This window comes from Bos grunniens, chromosome 8, assembly GCF_055505025.1.
Source record: "Bos grunniens cultivar Pamir isolate PY7600 chromosome 8, Bosgru_T2T1.0, whole genome shotgun sequence".
NCBI lineage: Eukaryota > Metazoa > Chordata > Mammalia > Artiodactyla > Bovidae > Bos > Bos grunniens.
In genome coordinates this window covers 58,368,431-58,386,814 of record NC_141172.1, presented here as the reverse complement: position 1 = coordinate 58,386,814, position 18,384 = coordinate 58,368,431, and the positions used below count along the sequence as shown (strand labels likewise).

Below are 18,384 nucleotides of genomic sequence, written 5' to 3'. Positions count from 1 at the left end.
AGTGAAAGTGAAGTCGCTCAGTCGTGTCTGACTCTTAGCGACCCCATGGACTGCAGCCTACCAGGCTCCTCCGTCTTCTTTCTAAATTCCATATATATGCATTAGTATACTGTATTGGTATTTTTCTTTCTGACTTCACTCTGTATAATAGACTCCAGTTTCATCCACCTCATTAGAACTGATTCAAATGCATTCTTTTTAATGGCTGAGTAATATTCCATCGTGTATATGTACCACAGCTTTCTTATCCATTCATCTGCTGATGGACATCTAGGTTGCTTCCATGTCCTGGCTATTATCAACAGTGCTGCGGTGACTGACTGTATTCTTAACAGCATCTTGGTAGGCTAGGCTATTTTAACTTTCTTGTTAAGAGTTTAGGGATTTTAGGTTCAGAGGGAGCCACCTGCTTACAGCTAAAGGCCGCTAACTATTAGGAGCTCATGGCTGCCTGACCTCACACCCATGCCCTTTCCCCTACCCCACCACTCTGGCTTCATGGTTTTTATTGTTACAAAGCATGTTTGTATACATTAATCTGAGGCTTGCAACAGTGGCAGGGTGAGTAGTAGTACCTGCATTTTATAAATGAGGATGGGAGGCTTCAGATACTAAATGACTTGCCCATAGTCTCATAGAGCTTAGCTATTCTGACTCCTGCTCCTCTGTACCTTCTGCTGTTGTAATGTGTGCCCGGCAGAGCAGGGCATATTTGTTGAGTGGATGATGATATGGATTATAGCAGTAATTCTTGTCAAGTTCTATTATTAAAAATAAACAATGTCACTGCTTAGAGGTCTCTTGGTTCCTTTTTCCCCTACCACCTCCCCTCTGGGCTTTCCTGGGAAATCACCTTCAACCAAGACTGAGAGAGAGGACAACCCACATCTCCTCAGACAGGTGCTCAGAGAGGGGCTTAGGAATGGCTCAATGGATCTATCAGGTTTTGCTCCCCTGCCTCCCACTCGAGGGCTTCCTTGGTCCTGCAGCGCGGAGGCTGTCTGTACTCAGCCTTCTCCCTGCCCCCAGGTGGCAGGACTGCCTTTGTTCAGGAGCAGACAGACCAGCAAGCCTCTGCTTTCCTGGTCTGCTGGCCTTGGCCCTTGCCGTCATCACACCAGGGCCCCCTCCCCTCTCTCCTGTCTGAGCCCCGCCTCCTGCCGCTGACTCAGCCTCCCAGCCCTGGACACAGTCAGTACACAGAGCCCAGAGGCTGAGCTCAAAGAGAAACAAAAGGAACTGCCTGGGTCCCCTTGGCTATGGCCAGCACCTTCATACCAGGACTGAACCCCCAGAACCCTCATTATATCCCGGGGTAAGAGCATACCCGTTGCTTCTGGGAGTAGGGGTAATAAGGATATAGAGTTGTGCCACCTTGGCCTTGGGGGCCAAGTGGACATTGTGGTATGGGCGGCTTATGGATGGGTTATCTATGATGTCTATGACGTTGGATGGAAAAGGAAAAGCAAAGGAATAGTAGGAACCGGGCCTGCTGTGAAGCTTTGTGTTGTACTCTCCATGGCAACAGGGTAACAGCCGAGGGGAAGGCTGAAAACCCAGACAGAGAACTAAGAAATGCCTGCTCCAAATATACACACAGTTGAGTCCAGAATGAGCAGGGCCTCTGCGGTCTCTGCTCCTCTGTCTGGGGATGGTGAGGCGGGGGACTCGAGGTGAGCGGGTGAGACTTGTGCTGCAGGTACACTGGACACTGCCCACTACTTCGGTTCAGCATGGGCCAGACCTACGGACAGATGACTGGGCAGCTACTTCGCGGCTCTCCTGGCCTCGCCTGGCCCCCTGCCCACCGCACACTTCTGCCTCCCATTCAGCCTCCAAGATTCCCCGAGCCTCGCAGGAGAAGCCTGCCTGTCAGGCCTGGACACGAAAGGCTCAGCTCCAGCATGGTCCCCGGGTACACAGGTTCGGACACAGGTATGAACAGGGGCCCCCATCCCAGAACACGGGCCCCACACTCTAATGCATCTTCTTTGCCCCCTGCCCACCTAGGTTTTGTGCCACAGGCACAGTTCATCTTTGCCAAGAACTGCAGCCAGGTCTGGGCTGAGGCTCTGAATGGTTTTACTCAGAGGAGCGGAGGACAGGGGAGTCAGGAGCTGCCCAAAGAGGCCAAGGGAGAAAAAGATGTGGAGAAAGACCAAGAGCCAAAGCCGGAGGCGGAAAAGGAGCCGGAGCTGGGGCAGGAGGCGGAACAAGTGAGATGAGAAGGCTGAGGCAGAGTCCAGTGGTGGGAGCGGGGAGCCCTTACCCCTGTGTGGCCAGGCCTGTGGTGGCCATGTGTAGTCTGGCTGTGGGTACAGGGCCAGACCACCAGCTCCATTGCCCTGGGAGCTTGTGTTATAACCCAGGGGCTGAATTTGTTTGCCGTTTCTCCTCTATCAATTTATCCTCACAAGGCTTCCCCCTATTCCATGGATGACAGAGACCCTCGCAAGTTCTTCATGTCAGGTGAGAGGATGTGGGTAACGACCAAAGGCCTGGGGGTGTGCCCAGAAGGTACCGACTGAGTGTTCCCACCCCCCAGGCTTCACTGGTTATGTGCCCCGTGCTCGCTTCCTCTTCGGCTCCAGCTTTCCTGTGCTCAGCAACCAGGCGCTGCAGGAATTTGGAGAGATGAAGTCACCGGGCAGGTCCCAGAAGGATCCTAAGCATCTCCCTGCACTGTCCCGGACCTACCCTCAGCACCTGGGCCTTTTACCTAAATACGGGGGCTATGTGCCAGGTGAGGATGGCCCAGGAAGGAGGCTTTGGGGACTGGGATATTTGTGTGTGTATGTGTGTGAGTGTGAGTGAGTGATAGGTGGAGGTGGTTTGGGGGATGGGAACTAGTAGATACAGGGAGGGGTCCTTGGATCGTGAGGTTCAGCTTTATCACTGGGCAGAAAAGGAACTGACATAGCTCCTAGTGGGGAGTGGGGACCAGAGTTTGGAGGATAACTTGGAGGTTCTGGGTAACTGGCTGAGAAATAACTTTTCTGTGCCTCTGGCTACAGATGACAGACTCTTTTGGCTACACAGGGTATAAGTTCCAGTTCGGCCGCACGTATGGGCATCTCACCCAGGATGCTCTGGGTCTCAGCACCCTCCAGAAGCAGCTCCTGGTATAGGTACCTGGCATTTAAGTTCTCTCTTCCCTTGTCGTCCTATCCCAGCCATCCTTTTGGAAAGAAGAAAGGCGGGTTGGCTGGTGGGAGGAAGCACAAAGAGAGAACAGTTTGGAGGCCGAGCACCTTTTTTATTAATAGGTGTAATAAATAAATAAATAAATACATAAACAGAAGCCTGGGCTCCTCCTCCCTCCTTGACCGCCAGGCACTGGCCACAGCCTATTTACAGCTGGGGGCTTAGGGAACTGGCCCCAATACTGTCACCCAACCTCCTCACCACCTGGCCGAGGGAACCCTGCAAGTGGGCCTTCTGGTCACCTCCCTCCACAGGGAAGTACCTGTCTGCACCCATGGGAGGACTGGCCAGATTGGCTGGGGAGACTCTGGCAGCCCAGTGCTGCATCCCTTCCCTCCTCTCCTGGGGGGAGGTCCGGACAAGGTCACTGGGACAGGTAATGGGGAGTAATTAATACTGAGCACAGGGATATGCGGCCCCCAGCTCTCCGTCTACTCTCTGTAACCAGGCCAGACGGCTTGGGAAGCGCTCTTAGGCGATGAGCCTGGGGGCTGTGAGGGTCCCTGAGGCCACCAGCATGCACAGGGCCTCAGTTCTGGCTGCTTCCAGGGCTTGGACTTGGAGTTGGGGTCAGAGTCACGTAGGCCAGGGGCACCAGGCCGGTGTCAGGGCCGCGGCTGCAGCGCAGCCAGTCCGCCCCGGCTGGCCCCAGCACCCGCAGGGTGTCTCCCTTGCGGAAGCTCAGCTGTCCAGGACCTGTGGCCAGATGGTGGCACAGCGCCTTCACCTCACTGGGGAGACAACAAATGGAGGTCAGAGAAAGCCCATCCCGAGCCAGCCTCTGCCCCCCAATCCTCCAGTCTCCCCTGCTCACCATGGAGGCTTGGAAGGCAGGCCTGGAGAGGGTGGCTCCTGCAGACTGTCCTTGGGCTCTGGCTCCCGGCGGGCACCCACTGTTTGTGCCACGAGCTGGAACACAGACTTGTCCAGGCTGAGCCAGTCCGAGGGCAGCCTAGGGGACAGTGGCCAGGGCTCTGGCTCCATCTGTGCCCGTCTTAGAGCAGGCTCTCCCACCCTCTAGTTTCCACCAGGGGCCAACTCTTACCTATTTGTGGGTCGGGCCTCCCGCTGAACCTTCCGGGACCCAAAGAGGTGTCCCCACTTGATGCCCCCTGGTGAAGGTTCAGATGCTCCTTCCTCATTTTCTGCTGTGGGGGCAGCGGACCCCTCCCTCTCCCGGCTCCGCCTCAGCTCCGCCAGTACAGAATCAGGGGGGCTCCCCATCCAGAAGGGCCAGCCCCTCTCCCGGCCGAGGGCCTCCTCAGGGGCAGGGCAGGCCTCCGCTCCCTCCACGACTCCCTCTCGGGGGGGTGGCCCCACACCTCCTGCCCCTTTCTTTTTCTCACTGCTGTTACCAGTGCTGCTACCTCGGGGGAACCTAGAGCCCTCGCTGGAGCCATCGATGTAGACCTGGGAGCTCTGCATGAGCTGGTACCACCAGCCAGCCTGCCCACTTCGGGCCCACCTGCCGCGCCCTGAGCTCCCGGCCGCCTCTGTCTCCTCCTCTTCCTCCTCCTCTTCTCCACCTTCTGGGGCACCCACACCCTTCACCCGCTCCCCGGGGGCTGCCCTGTCCACATCTCCAGGGCCGTCCTGGCTGCGGGAGCGGGCCAACTGCAGGGTCGAGTGGGCGGACAGCAGCAGGTCTTGGGACACTCGCAGCAATTCCTTGTGCTGCCGCTGCTGCTGGCCGCTCTGCAGCAGCCGGTGCTGAAACAGCAGGTCTAGGCTGAAGGGCAGGAGGGCCAAGGGTTGCAGCAGCAGCAGCAGCTCCTCAAAGAGGCCAGGGCACACCGTATGCGCTGCATTCAGGAAGCCCCACGGCTGGTAGTGGGTCTGGATGATATCTAGGGGAGAAAGAGAGAGGGACTGAGCCACATAGAGAAGCAGAGCCTGGCCTGGGGTGGGCCTCGGAAAGGCAAGCTGGGCAGAACCATCGCATGCTGCTGGGCAGGCTGTGCCACTGAGCTGCACTGTGGTGTCAACAATGCCTCCGGAAGTTGTGCGGTGAACATGCTCCATCAGCTTAAGCAGCAACCTTGAGTTCAGAGGAGAGGCTCCTGGCCACCCTGACTTCCAGATTGCCTGAGTATCCTCCTGGCTCCCAGGCTCTAACATAACAGAGGCTGGGAAAGGACTTGGGTAGAAGCCCAAGCCTCGAGATGAAAGCTTGTGTGGTTCTCCTCCCCACCTCTAGACTCTGCAAAGACAGCAGTGCCGCCGCCCCCTCTTGGTCCTCCCAGGACTGGCCTGTATTGAGTTGGCAAGACAGAGCAGGGTTCTGAGTGTTACCTTCGTGGTTATAGAGGTGATTAAACCAGAACTCCAGGGACCGGATGCTGCAGGGAGAGAGATAAAGAGTTGAGTCTTGTGTGGCTATAGCCAGATCGTGACGTACAAAGGAGACAGATATGGGGGGGTCAGACATACAGCAAAGGTACAGGTGAACATCTCCTTTCTATGGCAGGGGTAGTTTCATGTTACATGGTTCTAGAAACTCAGAGGGGATGTAGGTGGGGGTGATTCACAAGCCAATCACTTCTTAGGATGGGGTTGACTTGCCCATGATGGAAGAAGTCAGGGCAGCTACTGAATGAGAGGACAGGGCAGCTCAGGGCCAGAGGGGGTGACCCTGGCTCATACTCAAGAAAGAAGGATACTATGATATACGTGCCAAGGTGGACTGGGTCAAGCAGGATTCGGAAGCAGTGCTGGAACTGAGAGGTTCAGGGTTACAATACCCATGGAGACAGAACCAGATTAATTTCCAAATTAGCCAGATTATAGATTTATAAAAGCAGAAGCCTGTATTGGTGGTCAGAGTCATGGGTCTGGTGGGAAACCTGTGACCCACTAAGAGAGGCTGTAGCAAGGTGGGGAGAAAGTGGGCCTGAGCCTGGCCACAGATCCTGCAGATTCACCCTTTCTGATTCAGTCTAGGGAGTTGGTTCTTCAGAGGTGCTGGGGCCCAGGGGAGGGGGCTGGTGGGCTGCAGATTTCCACACACTCACTTGAGCAGGCCAAGGATGAAGGCGTTGAAGCGCATGGTGTGACTGGTGAGCTCTGGGAACTGGCTGACTTTGTTGTACAGGCCGTGCAAGACCTTGGTGGATGGGCCTGGGAGGAAGCCAGAGTTGGAGGTCACCATCTTTGGAACCCTGAAAATTCAGCTTGGGCTTCTTCCCTTGCCACAGCACTGACCTAGCTGTGTGGAGGCCTCCACCACACTCCATGGTGTGTTCTTACGTTGCCCAATGATGACGTCCAGCACAAAAGACTTGAGTCCGTCCTCCAACACTGCCTGCACCGCAGGGCACAGGTACTTCAGAACCAGGTGACCCACATTGGGGCTCACAGAACTGTTCCCCAGCTTCGCCTGTGGATGCAGCAGGGAAGTACAGGGAATTAATTACCTGCAACCTTGGTCCTTTCTGACTGCCTTAGTCCTTATGGTACTTCTCTCGTGGTCCCCGTCCCTGAGGACCCAACTCTGAATTCTGGGGGAAGGAGAGCAAGGGATGGGGGTAGCACAGGATAGGTGACGGTCAGCAGGACAGAGCTCAGCTCTTCAGTCTCTCGCCTACCTTGACCCCGGGATCCCGGCTTGTGCCAAAATGGGCCACAATGAGGTCCACAGCAGTGTTGACAGCTTTCACCAGCCCTGCAAGTGAGAATTTGACGCGCCAGGTCCCTAATGAGTCCCCAGGCAAGTTGGCTGGGAGTGGGCCCTCAGTGGGGAGAGGGAAGGGCTTACACACACACATATATTCTCTCTCTCTCTCTCTCTGTCCCTGCATAGGTACCACAGGCCTTGGCTTCTTCCTGGTTTTACCCACTTCTCAAGTCCTTCCTGTTTTAACCTCTCCACCAAGACCCACCCCAACGACTCCATTAAGACACTCAACGTACTCACTTCCTTGCCCTCTTACTTCAAACCTGGATCAGTCTAACTCTCCATCCTCTCCACTCTGAGAAACCAGGCTATTGGCTGCTGTTGGAGAAAGTCCAAGGCTGTTCATCCAGGGCCTGGGAAGGGTACTTCTTTGATGCGTGCCTTGCAGCACCCTCTGCTATGCCCTCAGGTTGCCATGCCAAATCTTTACCCCTCTTCTCAAGCCCTTGGTTCTACTTCACTCAGAGAACAGAGGCCACTGGTAATGAATTCAACTTCCCATCCAAAAGACGGGACTACATCACATCTATCCTTCCCACCTGCCCTCCCTTACTTCCTTTCCATCTTGGAGGAAGGTGGCCATTCCCCTTCTTGCCTAAGGTTCTTCCCTCTCGATGCTCTGAGTCCCCTGCTCTGTCTCTGCAAGGGACTTTAGCTTCATCTTTCTCCCTTTCACAAGCTCCTTCTCTTCAGCCCACAGTTATGCTCAATCTTCTCCTTATCATCTCATTTAAACGGCTCTGCTAAATATACTGGTTCCTTGTCAGTCCTCATCTGATTAAATCATGCTTATCCAAGCCACCTTGTCCTGTAGCCCTTGAGCTCCCCTGGTATAGCACACAGGTGTCTCCCTCCCTACACATAGCTCCCTGAGGGAAGAGACTGGAGACAGTCTAAAGCATCTGATAAATGACTGTTGCTCACTTGCAGATACTCATGATCCATAGTACAGACTTCTGCCTCTTGCCCCAAAGCTTATGCTAATTCCCTCCCAGCACTTGGAGTTCTAAGACAGGGAAATATTCTGAAGGGCTAGAGAGTTGGGCCACAGGCATAAAAAGGTAGTAACAGCAGATTTCCGGTCTTGAGCTAGGAATGATATTTACCTTTTTTCTGAAGCACGTCAATGGATACAGCCTCTGAGCTGCCATCTGGGGACAGGCAAAACTCAGCGGGGGGCTTCTCAGTCAAGGAGAAAGGGTCTTGGAAGTCAGGGCAGGTTAGTGGTAACGGCTTCACTACTTGACCTGGAAAGAAGAGAGAAATCAATCCCAAGCAATTATCTTCCTGAGTGGCAGCTCAGGTCTGTGTCTCATGTCCTCTGAGATGTGTTCTTTTGGGACTGACCGCTTCCCTCCCAGCTACAGGGAAGCCTGCCCTGGGTTTGCTGGGGACCTGGCCCACACACCATTCAGCCGGCAGTTCAGATGACCAGCAGCACCGAGGGAGCCAGGGAACTCAAAGATGGGGTTCCTTCGGGCCAGCCGAGCATCCTGTGGCCTTCGGTCTAGGCTCCCTGACAAACCAGGGGGCCCTAGAGGGTTCTTCCTCCTGTATTCTCGCCACTTGAGTGCTTGAGGGGATAGGTGGTTGGCTGAAATCAGGAGAGATTAGCAGAAGAGACAGGAAATAGTTAAGAGACAGCATTTCATACCCACCCAGTGGGCCTGTATAAAACCGGAGGGTTGGGGTATTAGCTACAGTTGCACACAATGTAACCTGTGACCCCATGTGGAGTACAGGAAATCATTCAAAGGGGAGGTAGACTGCCTGGGGTGGGAAAGAGGGGTGGGCAGTGAGCTTCATACCATTACTGGGCCTGGAAGCCATGCTGCCCTCGCCACCTCCCCGGGCCAGGCTCTCTGCTCGGCCGAGGCTAGATCTCCACGAGCCCAGAGGAGGCAAGCTTCCTGTCCCATGGAGCCGGTACTCAGCCAAGGTCAGTATCTTCGGATCCTCCTTCTGCGGCTGCTGGGAGACGGCAGGCCGGACAGCAGGAGGACAGGAAAGGCCCCATGGAGGTGGGCTTTCTGTGGCTGTGGCCTGCTCTGGGAGAGGGGAGCACGAAGTGGAGGCTGAAGAGTCGGTGCTGGGCCCAAAGGGGCCAGTACTCCGGATGGGGGAGTAGCTGCCCAGGGGTGATGGCCGCGAGGTCTCTGGCTCAGGTCTGGCTTTCCTGGCACCCCTGTGGGTGGGCACCTGTGGCTCTCCTGAAGGAGCTGGGCCTGGGCCTTGAGCAGTGGGGGCAGCTGCGGGGGCAGGCTGCGGTGCACGGCTGCAGCCTGAGAGGCTGTAGAGCTGGGAAAGGCTGTGCAGGGCCCGGGCCTTGGCCAGCTGCTTGGGGAAGTGGTGCTGGAACACGAACGGCTGGATGGGCAGCGTGGTTGGCCTCTGCTCCTTGCTGTAGCGAAGGACCGGTCGGCTCTCAGCACCACCCCCTGCGGCAACAGGGATGGAGAAGGAATCAAACACTGCAATCACATGAGAGGAAGCAAAGAAGCAGTCAGGAGATGATGCTCACCAGGGAGAGAGAGAGAGGGGCAGGACCTGGGCTGGAGGAGCTGAGTAGGGTAGGGGTAATTGACTCTGTGGATTGTGCCACTGCTTCTCCCATCTTCTCCTGGTGTTTTCATGATATTGACTTGTCTCTTGGCTGTTCAGCCCTTCTTCTTTTTCTTGACTTCAAATGTGGGTGCATCTTAAGGCTCAATTCTTATATTTCCCTTTACACTTTTTTCCCCTGCATTGCTCATGTTCAGACAGTCATATAGGTGACTTCTGAACCCAAGGCTTTAGCCTCAACCTTTCTCTTGATCTCTAGATCATTCTGCTTTAGGTTTCTGTTTCCAATTAAAATTTGCTATTTAAAATACCTCATTCATTCTCCTGATGATTTCCATTTCTGCCAATGGCAGAACCACCATTTTCTTTGTGAAAGCGAAAGCGTCACTTAGTCATGTCCAACTCTTTGTGACCCCCAAGGACTGTAGCCCGCTAGGCTCCTCTGTCCATTGGGATTCTCCAGGCAAAAATACTGGAGTGGGCTGCCGTTTCCTTCTCCTTTGTATCTAAGGTCTAAAGACCTGGAGTCAGTCACATATTTTCAGTGTCAAGATGTTAATTTACTTCAAGCTTCCACCCATCATCCCCTCATCAACTACAGCCCACATATTTCATTCTTGATCAAATCTAACCATAATAAAATATTTCTTTACTTGCTGCCAGAATCAGCTTCCTGTCACCCAATCTACCCCAGTCATACTCTTCACTGATCCTAGCATTGGAACCCCAGAGTCCACATCTGCTCCCTCCACACAGAGGTGTGTTTACCAAGGCTGGTCCTCTCCTGTTCTTTCAGCCAATCTTCTAGTCGGTGTCCCACAAAACATGTGTCTCAGAACTAAACACAACACTCCAACACTGCACAGAGGCCAAGTCTTTGCCTATGGGTTGTGCTTCTAATTAAACACAGCGCACTGTCAACACCCGAATAAACACAAGGTGGCGCTATAACCGCCCAATCACCTGAAACCCTGGGTGTGGCTCACTCGCACCCTGGGTTCAACAGCTCTGAAGCAGGAGTTAGTATCCATAGTTAAAAGACCTGGGCATTGGAAGTTTAGAGATTAAGTCATTTGCCCAAGATCACACAACTAGGAAGTGGCAGAGCTAGAATTCTGCCTAAGTCAGAGTTTGGCTTTGGGGCTAATGTTCTCTCTGCCACATCGCACCACACATGAAATGGTATGAGGCTGGATTTTCCTACTCCTCATCTTTCTGCATTTATTTACTTCGGCGAGTCTTAAGGGGATGGTGACCACAACCCCATAAAGCAGGTGTTTCAGAACCACTCTCCGTGGACATTTTCAGACTATACTCTCCTGCCAGTCCCAGTCAGGGCTTAGCAAACAGCCCTTGTCAATCTCCCTTGCTCACTATGCTCCAGTCATACCTTCTTCGGTCCTTAAACATGTCAAGTTCATTAACATCTTGGGGTCTTGTATACTGCTGTTCCTTCTGCCTGAAATCAGCTAGGCATCAACTCAAGCATCACCTCCTCCTCAAGACCTTCTGTGATTGTCCCAGTGCCTCGGGCAAGTCATGCTCTCATCACCCTGTTGTATTTCCTTTTTAGCCATTTTTCACTGTCAGAAATTATCTTATTTGTTTATTGTCCATTACTCCTTATTAGGATTCTGGAAAAGCAGGGATTTTTAAATTGTTCTCTGCTGTATCCCCAGTGCCTAGAATGGATCTTGGTATATGGTAGGTACTGAATAAAAGCCACGAACGAATCCTCACTGGCACCCTTGGTTCAGTATGGTCTCGCTACATCCAAATCTTCTTACACGGACCAGCTCACTTCTTAGAACACCAGTTCTATTTCCTGTGGCTCTGCTGCCCACAGAACAAAGTCTCATCTCAGGCAGGTTGGTGGCCACCCCTGTGGCAAATGCGCTACCCTCCGCATTGACACAGCTCTTCCCACCCCTTTCCCATCTTTAAGCACACTGCTTTTCCCGCTGGCAATGTTTCGTCTCTCCACTTACTTAAATACCTAATTTCAAGCCTGAGCTGACCCTGGCTATCAGATTAGGCCCTCCCAACCTCAGCTTTACTGTACATGCTATATAGAGTATGTTTGAATTAGACTATCTATTCCTACTCTTTTAAAATTCCTCCCTGCTGAGTTCTCAGGGTAGGTTTGAGGCAGAGGAGGAAGACTGGGAAAGGGGGAGGGGTGACTACAGTGGGGAGCGGGTATCAATTCTACCCTCTGGGAATACAGGGGAAAAGGTTTCTCCTGTTCTTTGAGACAGCCCTTAGAAACACTGGAGATAGAGATCGCATTCACTCAAGTCCATGTTGCAGGCAACAGAGCCCCAGTCCCTCAGTTCCCTCTTAAAATGGAGCGCCCAGAATCCCAGGTGGGCCCTAAGGTTCACAGGAGTGGAGGGGACTATCAACTCCTCCCTTCTGGAGTCTATAAATGAATCCAGCCATTTTAACTTTTTAGAAGCCCTTCCTAACTGCTGACTCATTCTGAGTTTGCAATCAATTATTAATAAATATCCCAAATCAAGAAGAACACTTACATATCAAAGTTCATACTGGTCCTTGAAAGAACAAAACGTTTTTTTCCAGACTAGATAAAATCCTCTTAAAATCTAGATTCTGTTGCTCAGAATCTCAAAGAGATCTCACTTCTTTTGTCATTCATGAATTCATCATTTTTTGATTAAAAATAAAAAAGTTGTACAGAACAAAAAGAAAAGCCCTATGATAGGTCACTGGAGATTTATGGAACAAAAGTCTTATATTATTATGAAAAATCTTATCTGATAGCAAAAACACTTTTAAAGCCTCTTCTCCCATATCTGATCAGGACTGACCTTGTCCTCAGAGTACCAGGCAAGCACTGTCTATGCCCAGATATACCCACCAGGCACTGCAGTCTGAGAAGAGCGTGGGTTCAGAAGACTCTGGCCAATCCCTGCCGTTTCTGAGCCCCCTCTGCCCTAGAGACCTTCTTGCATTTCTGGGGCAGTTCCTCCATGTGTGTTTAGGAGCCTGAAGTCATCTGATATACTGCCATCTCTCAAACAGCAGGTATAACACCATTTATGGGTTTTTAACCCTTTTCCTTTGAGAAGCCAACGGACCAACCTAAGGCTGAAAGTGAAAGTGTCAGTCACTCAGTCGTGGCGGACTCTTTGTGACCCCATGGACTGTAGCCTGCCAGGCTCCTCTGTCCATGGAATTCTCCAGGCAAGAATACTGGAGTGGGTTGCCATTTCCTTCTCCAGGGTATCACCCCAACCCAGGGATGGAACCCAGGTCTCCTGTATTGCAGGTGGATTCTTTATTGCCTGAGCCACCAGGGAAGCCCTAGGGCCACAGACAGCAAATTCCCCATAATCGATCTTTCCTCTGCTTTATCTCCCCTTTCCTTCCAAACCCTCTGAGATCCGCCTTCTGCCCTCATCACTCCCAAATGCTGCTTTGGGGATTTTCAGCCTTAATCCTAGTGATTTGTTTTCAGAACTCATTTGTTGAATCTCTTTTTGAAACTTTCTCCTTCTTTGGTTCCTATGACTTCACTCTCTCTTGGTTTCCCCTCTATTTTCTTGGCTGATTTTTCTGTTTCCTTTGAGGACTGCTCTGCTCACCCTTCAATCACTGTATCCCCAGGGTTCTGTCCCCTTGTTCCCTTTATAACTCTACACATTCTCCCTGGATGTTCTCACCCACTCATAGCTTCAACTACTATTTTTATTCCAATGACTGGTCTCTCATGGTGGTCTCCTGACCTCCAGGGAGACATCCTTTTGAATCTACCTTCCATTCAAACAACCTGTGATCTTTCTAAAATGCTAATCAAAACATGCCATTACAAACCAAAAAATCCCATTTCCCTAATTAAAATCCTTTAATGGTTCCATCCACATTCTACAATGGCTATACTAAATTATTTGCAGTTTCTGGAAAGCATCAAGATACTCTATGCATTTGTGGTTTGTACCGACTTTTGTATGAGCCTACAGTGTTCTTTTTATGAGTGTCCACAAAGCCTACTCCTCTAACATTTTTCTGGACTGTGCTTAAATGTACACTGTGTTAGCGCTCTTTTGCTGACATTCTGGTCTGTTTGGGTGCTCCTCTCATAGGCCAGTGCCATACAACTGCCACCTCTACAGTTTAATTGTGCTTCCTTTTCTGTTCCCATCCTTCAACAGAATTCCTCGAGGACAGATATTGTCCCTCTCGTCTATCACCAGCACCCACTCAACACAGAGCCTTTATAAAATAATCACTTAAGCGAAATGAAATAAATAGGGAAGAGCTGGCGTAGGAGGCTCAAAGGTTAAGTGTCAGGTCTCAGGTTCTTTGAAGAGTGGCTACAGTCACTGATCAAAGAATGAACTTACTGATGCCCAATGTGGTTTGTCTGTTTGACATTTCTCTTAAACACGGCAAATTCCTTGATGTCCAAAATGGAGCTCAGGCCTTATTCCTTTCCCAGTAAGTCTACTTCTGTGTTTGCGGTCCCTACCCATGTGTCATCATCTTTCCAGTCACCCCGGCTTTGAATCACAATCTTCTGAGTACCTGCTATCCCAATACATCGATCTCTCAGTTGCTGATTTCATCTCCTTGGTGTATGCTTTATTCCCTATCCACCTCCCCCTAGTATAACTGGAGGACATGCTCTGGACTGGAAAGATGATGGGTCTGGGCTGAGAAACCTCTAGTGGTAGAGGTGGGGTGGTTGGCAGGACCTATTACTGATAGAAGGCCATGCATACAACCTGCTACTCTCCAGCCACTAGGCTTCTTACCGTCAGCTTTAGCTCTTGCGTCCCTCTGGGTATGGCTGTTGGCTGGGCTCCCTGGGAGAGCAGGCCCTGGATCCATCAGCTGGGCCAGGGGCCCCTGCCCAGCAGCTCTGAGGCCAGCGGGTGGCATCTCACTGGACTGGGAGCCCTGACAGACCTGGGTGAACCAGGGCTCTGGGCCAACCAGGTCCATGCCTGGCTCCAAGGGCATGGGTGGGAGGCTATGGCTACAGTGAGTGCCCTCATCTAGGGGTCCCACCCTGTCTTGCTGGGCTTCTTGGATGAGTGAGAACTCCTGAGAAGAGTCCCCAGTGCTTGCTCGCAGTGGAGGGGAGCCAGAGCCTGCAGCTTTCTTCCGGCCCTTGGCAAGTTCAGCAAAGGAGGTGACCCGCCGAGGTGGGGAACTAGGCCCAGTAATGGCGGCAGGGCCCTCACTGAGGCGCACTGGGCAACTCAACATGCGTTCCAGAGAGCCCAAGCGGACAGGAGGGCTGCGCTCTAGGCTGCGGTCGTAGCTTCGAGAGCGCTGACGTCCAGTGCTGAGGTTGGGGGGTGAAGTGTTGGTGTACACTTGCCCCTCGATCACAGTGCGGCCCATGGGAGCCTCCGCTTCCACTTCAGAGCCCACTGCTTCTTGTTCCTCTGGCTGGACTTCCGGCTTCTGGAACAGGTAATACTCAGAGGGCTGGCTAGGGCCAGGGTCTGGGCCAGGTCCAGGGGCAGGACTGATCTTGGTGTGTTCCTCCGAGCAGCTGGTGACAGAAGAGCCAGCTGGGCTTGGGGAGGACTGGGAGGACAGGTCACAGGTGACAAGTTTATAGTAATTCTGTGTGGCCACAACAAGACGGGCCTGGCTCTGGAAGCAGGCTGTGAGGTCAGCCACAGCTGGGCAGGGCTCACAGTGCGGGTGGTAGGAGTTGCAGTTGGCATCAAGCTCAGGAGATGAGGCATGAGGACAACCATAGCCACCTTCCCTTCCTCCGCTGTCAGGGTGGTGGGACTCACAAGACATCTTCGACTCAGCTGGGGAGGGCTGCAGGTCCAGGTAGAAGGCGCCAGGGTCCGAGTGGCTGTAGAAGGAAGAGTCGCTGCAGGATTGCGGGGCAGAGTTGAGGTTGGCACGGGAGTTGCCGTGCATTTTGTTGTAGAGGGTGCTGAAGGTGACCAGCACGCCGTCTGAGCTGTTGCAGGAGGAGTCGCTCACATAGCCCATGGACTGGTCAGCCGCCTCGGACTGACTGGAGGTGCTACTGCAGCGGCAGTGCTGGGTGCCTGAGCCTGAGCATCTGGGGTTCCTTGGGGATTCATCAGAACTGAGCTTCCATTCCTGGTCAAAGGAAAAGCCAGAGGTGTCACTGGCTCCACCCCCACTGCCACTCCCACCAGGCCCCCCACACTCATCCAGCTCCATGGTCTCAGCTTCCGGCTCTGGCCGGCAGCAGCGGCCAGTGCTGCAGTGCGGGGCATCCAAGATGGTCACTGGCTCCTGTTCTTGCCCTTCCACCACTCCGGCTCGACTACGCGCTGCCCCCCATGGCCTGCCCACTCTGGGGCCAGGCGGTGGCAGCTGGAAAGAGGAGAGATGGAAGGTGGGCTGGCCAGCCCTGTGCAGGTGGAAGGACTGCTGGGCGGCACTGTCACTGATGCTATCCTCATATAGGTCACCAAGTCCTGGCTCGGCCACGCCTGTCTGCAGCAAGAAGGGGTTGTGTCGTTTAGGGGCCCCGGGGCCTCTTCCATCCCGACCCCTGCTCTTGGCACTATCAGCAGACCGTGTAGAGCCCCCTGGAGCAGACTGCAGGCTGCTGTACAGCAGAGAGTCAGCTTGTCCAAGGTCCTGATCAGGCTGGGTGATGCCCAGCTCCGGTGGGCAGAAGGGGTTGGGTCTTGTGCTCCCGCTACCTCCACCTCCCCCTCCACAGCACTGCCTGTCTGGGACTTGGCAGTGCACCAGGGGGATGTGGTGGACGATGAGGGTCTCTCCAGTCAGCTTTGGGGGACTATCCATTCTGGAAAGTTCGAACAAGGGCATCAACAGCACCAGACACTGCCCCTGGAGCCCAGTGGGGCAGAACACATTTCATCAGGAGAGCTTGGTACCTGGAAAGAGAGGGAAAGAAAGGGAACCTAATGTCACCTCCCCGAAGTCAGGGACATGCCCCTACCCATGTCATTTGCAGATAGCGAAGAGCCCAAGAGGAAGAAAGATTCAGTCAACATGGAGCTGGATGACTCAGCCCAATGGGGTACTCGGCCTCACCGCACAAGGCCAGCTCTCGAGTGCCCCCTTCACTGTAAGCTCGCCATGTATCCACTCGAACAAAAAGCTAGGCCCCTGTTAATGCCACCTCTGAAGGTCTGGGGAATCTCAGTGACAGCTCTTTCTCCTCTTTCTTAGCAGTAAACAACGACCAGTCCTGAGTCCAAAAAAAACTATGAATGATGACATAACTAAAGAAAAACCACCTAAGATGCCTGAGAGGGTGCTAGGCAAAGGAGCCACGGAATTATCTTACACACAGCTACAACAAACACACTTACAGATGAGGGGACATCACAAATAATACATTAGGTATGCACAGCAATAAGCTACAATTTTGCAAGAAAGGTAATTTTTAATGTACTATATCACTTGATGCCTGTGTCATCTTTGACCCCCTTTCCCCTCCTGAGCCCCAGAATACCTGTCCCACTCTGACTGGCTGTGGGCAAGGGTCCTCACTCTTCCTACTACTGTGTTAGAGCTTCCTGAATAGCGACTGAGTTAGGCAGCAGATTTCTAGTATGGCTGATGCCATCCTCTTCCTTCCCAGCGTGGGGTCTGTTTTTATACTTTTTGTATTACTTCAGCACAACATCAGGTAAGGCTTGAGGCATAATATATTCTTAATATTTAGCTAGCTCAGGGAACAGATCTTCTGAAGTGCCCCAATTCTGTCCAGTTTTAGCTAGAACTTTCCCTCTGAGGGTCCCCTAAAACGTCTTGTCTTCCTGGTTTTACCTCTGATAGGCTAAGGTCAAGTTCTCTACACGGAGCCCATTCTGAGCTTCTCTGGTCTCTTGGCTGGACCATGGCAGGATGGCCCCCCTCAAGTTCTAGTCTCCTGTGCTGTCAAGGTCAGGTCCTCAAAGCCTTCATTTGCTCAGACTTCTCATACCTAATTTCTCCTCATTCATTCATTTCTCCTCTTTCCCTTATCATTCCTGTCATTTTCCTCTACCTACAACGAGTCCAAATCCCTCATTGCCTAAGTTCTTCATCATTTAGCTGAACCTTTATACCACCGATTTTTTAAAAGTGTAACTCATTTAGATCAGAGCTCTTCATATGGAGTACAGTAAAGAGCCAGGCAAGTCACACGTGTTCAAGGACACAGACAGGCAACACATAAAAGGAAAAATTCAAATGGCTAATAAATATGTGTGTGAGGGACACTATTAAAATATGTTATTTGTGTTAAGTTAAATTACATTAAAATTAAAAAGCAAGTATTTACCATCTTTCTTCTTCCTTTCCTTTCTGAGAGGAAGGCTCCTCTGTTAGATTTCCAAGCCTTTGTGTGTTGACTAGGGTAAGGAGTAGACAGGCAGAAGGGCAGAAACCAGAGAGGCTAAATGAGCCACAAGACTAAGAGTTACAGAAGAAAATATGGGAGTAAATTCATTATCTTTGGTTAAGGTCATTATTGGATGACTTCTTAGATAAGATGCCAAAAGAACAAGTGATAAAAGAGAACATAGATAAGGTAGATTTAATAAAAATCAAAAACCTTTGAGTCTCCAAGGGACACGATCAAAAAAGTGAAAAGACAAGTCACAGAATGAGAGAAAATATTTGCAAATTGTGTATCTGACAAGAGACTTAGAATCAGAATATATAAACAATAAACAACTCAACAATAAAAACTATGTAACCCAATTAAAAACTGGGCAAAGAGCTTGAACAGATATTTCTCCAAAGAATACATACAAATGATTAATAAGCACATGAAAAGAGGTTCAACATCATTAGTCATTAGAGAAATAAAAATCACAACAAGATACTACTTCACTCTCACTAAGATAAAAGACAATAGCAAACGCTGGTGAGGATGTGGAGAAATTGCAACCCACAAACATCGCTGAGGACATTGTAAAATGGGACAGTCACTTTGGAAAAATAGCCTGGCA

At 51.8% G+C, this 18,384-nt stretch overlaps 2 protein-coding genes across 22 annotated transcripts in view; one reads left to right on the top strand and one right to left on the bottom strand.

Annotated features, from left to right (window-relative positions):
- The first annotated feature begins 1,205 nt into the window (after positions 1-1,205).
- Positions 1,206-3,301, top strand: CIMIP2B (ciliary microtubule inner protein 2B). Of its 5 annotated transcripts, none has more exons than XM_086415799.1 (6): positions 1,206-1,315; positions 1,833-1,935; positions 2,091-2,216; positions 2,418-2,469; positions 2,546-2,743; positions 3,040-3,301. In XM_086415799.1, the coding sequence occupies exons 1-6, from the start codon at positions 1,260-1,262 to the stop codon at positions 3,126-3,128; spliced, it is 624 nt and encodes a 207-aa protein (XP_086271925.1). In that variant the 5' UTR covers positions 1,206-1,259; the 3' UTR covers positions 3,129-3,301. The 5 variants fall into 5 exon arrangements, with proteins under 5 accessions (XP_086271925.1, XP_086271923.1, XP_086271922.1 ...); XM_086415797.1 differs by having other exon boundaries at positions 1,700-1,923; positions 2,011-2,216; XM_086415796.1 differs by having other exon boundaries at positions 1,700-1,935; positions 2,011-2,216.
- Positions 3,236-18,384, bottom strand: part of RUSC2 (RUN and SH3 domain containing 2) — a 64,584-nt gene continuing 49,435 nt past the window's right edge. For 4 of the 17 annotated variants that reach the window (XM_086415743.1, XM_086415741.1, XM_086415742.1 and 1 more), the window contains 11 exons: positions 14,218-16,314; positions 8,686-9,315; positions 8,286-8,471; positions 7,984-8,124; positions 6,789-6,865; positions 6,406-6,580; positions 6,216-6,321; positions 5,497-5,543; positions 4,250-5,051; positions 4,019-4,156; positions 3,236-3,935 (listed from right to left, as the gene is read on the bottom strand). In XM_086415743.1, coding sequence (XP_086271869.1) covers positions 3,734-3,935; positions 4,019-4,156; positions 4,250-5,051; positions 5,497-5,543; positions 6,216-6,321; positions 6,406-6,580; positions 6,789-6,865; positions 7,984-8,124; positions 8,286-8,471; positions 8,686-9,315; positions 14,218-16,246 — 4,533 coding nt within the window. In that variant the 5' untranslated portion in view covers positions 16,247-16,314 and the 3' untranslated portion in view covers positions 3,236-3,733. Of the gene's footprint in view, positions 3,936-4,018; positions 4,157-4,249; positions 5,052-5,496; positions 5,544-6,215; positions 6,322-6,405; positions 6,581-6,788; positions 6,866-7,983; positions 8,125-8,285; positions 8,472-8,685; positions 9,349-9,398; positions 11,471-14,217; positions 16,315-18,384 lie in introns of those variants that run through there. The other 13 variants (XM_086415738.1, XM_086415737.1, XM_086415739.1 and 10 more) reach the window with 5 other exon arrangements.

Excerpts from the sequence above, each read along its gene's own strand:
- CIMIP2B (XM_086415795.1), top strand. The coding sequence starts at position 1,260 with ATGGCCAGCACCTTCATACCAGGACTGAACCCCCAGAACCCTCATTAT. Across the intron at positions 2,217-2,417 it reads TGGGGCAGGAGGCGGAACAA|GCTTCCCCCTATTCCATGGA; the intron begins GTGAGATGAGAA and ends TATCCTCACAAG. Across the intron at positions 2,744-3,039 it reads ATACGGGGGCTATGTGCCAG|GGTATAAGTTCCAGTTCGGC; the intron begins GTGAGGATGGCC and ends TTGGCTACACAG.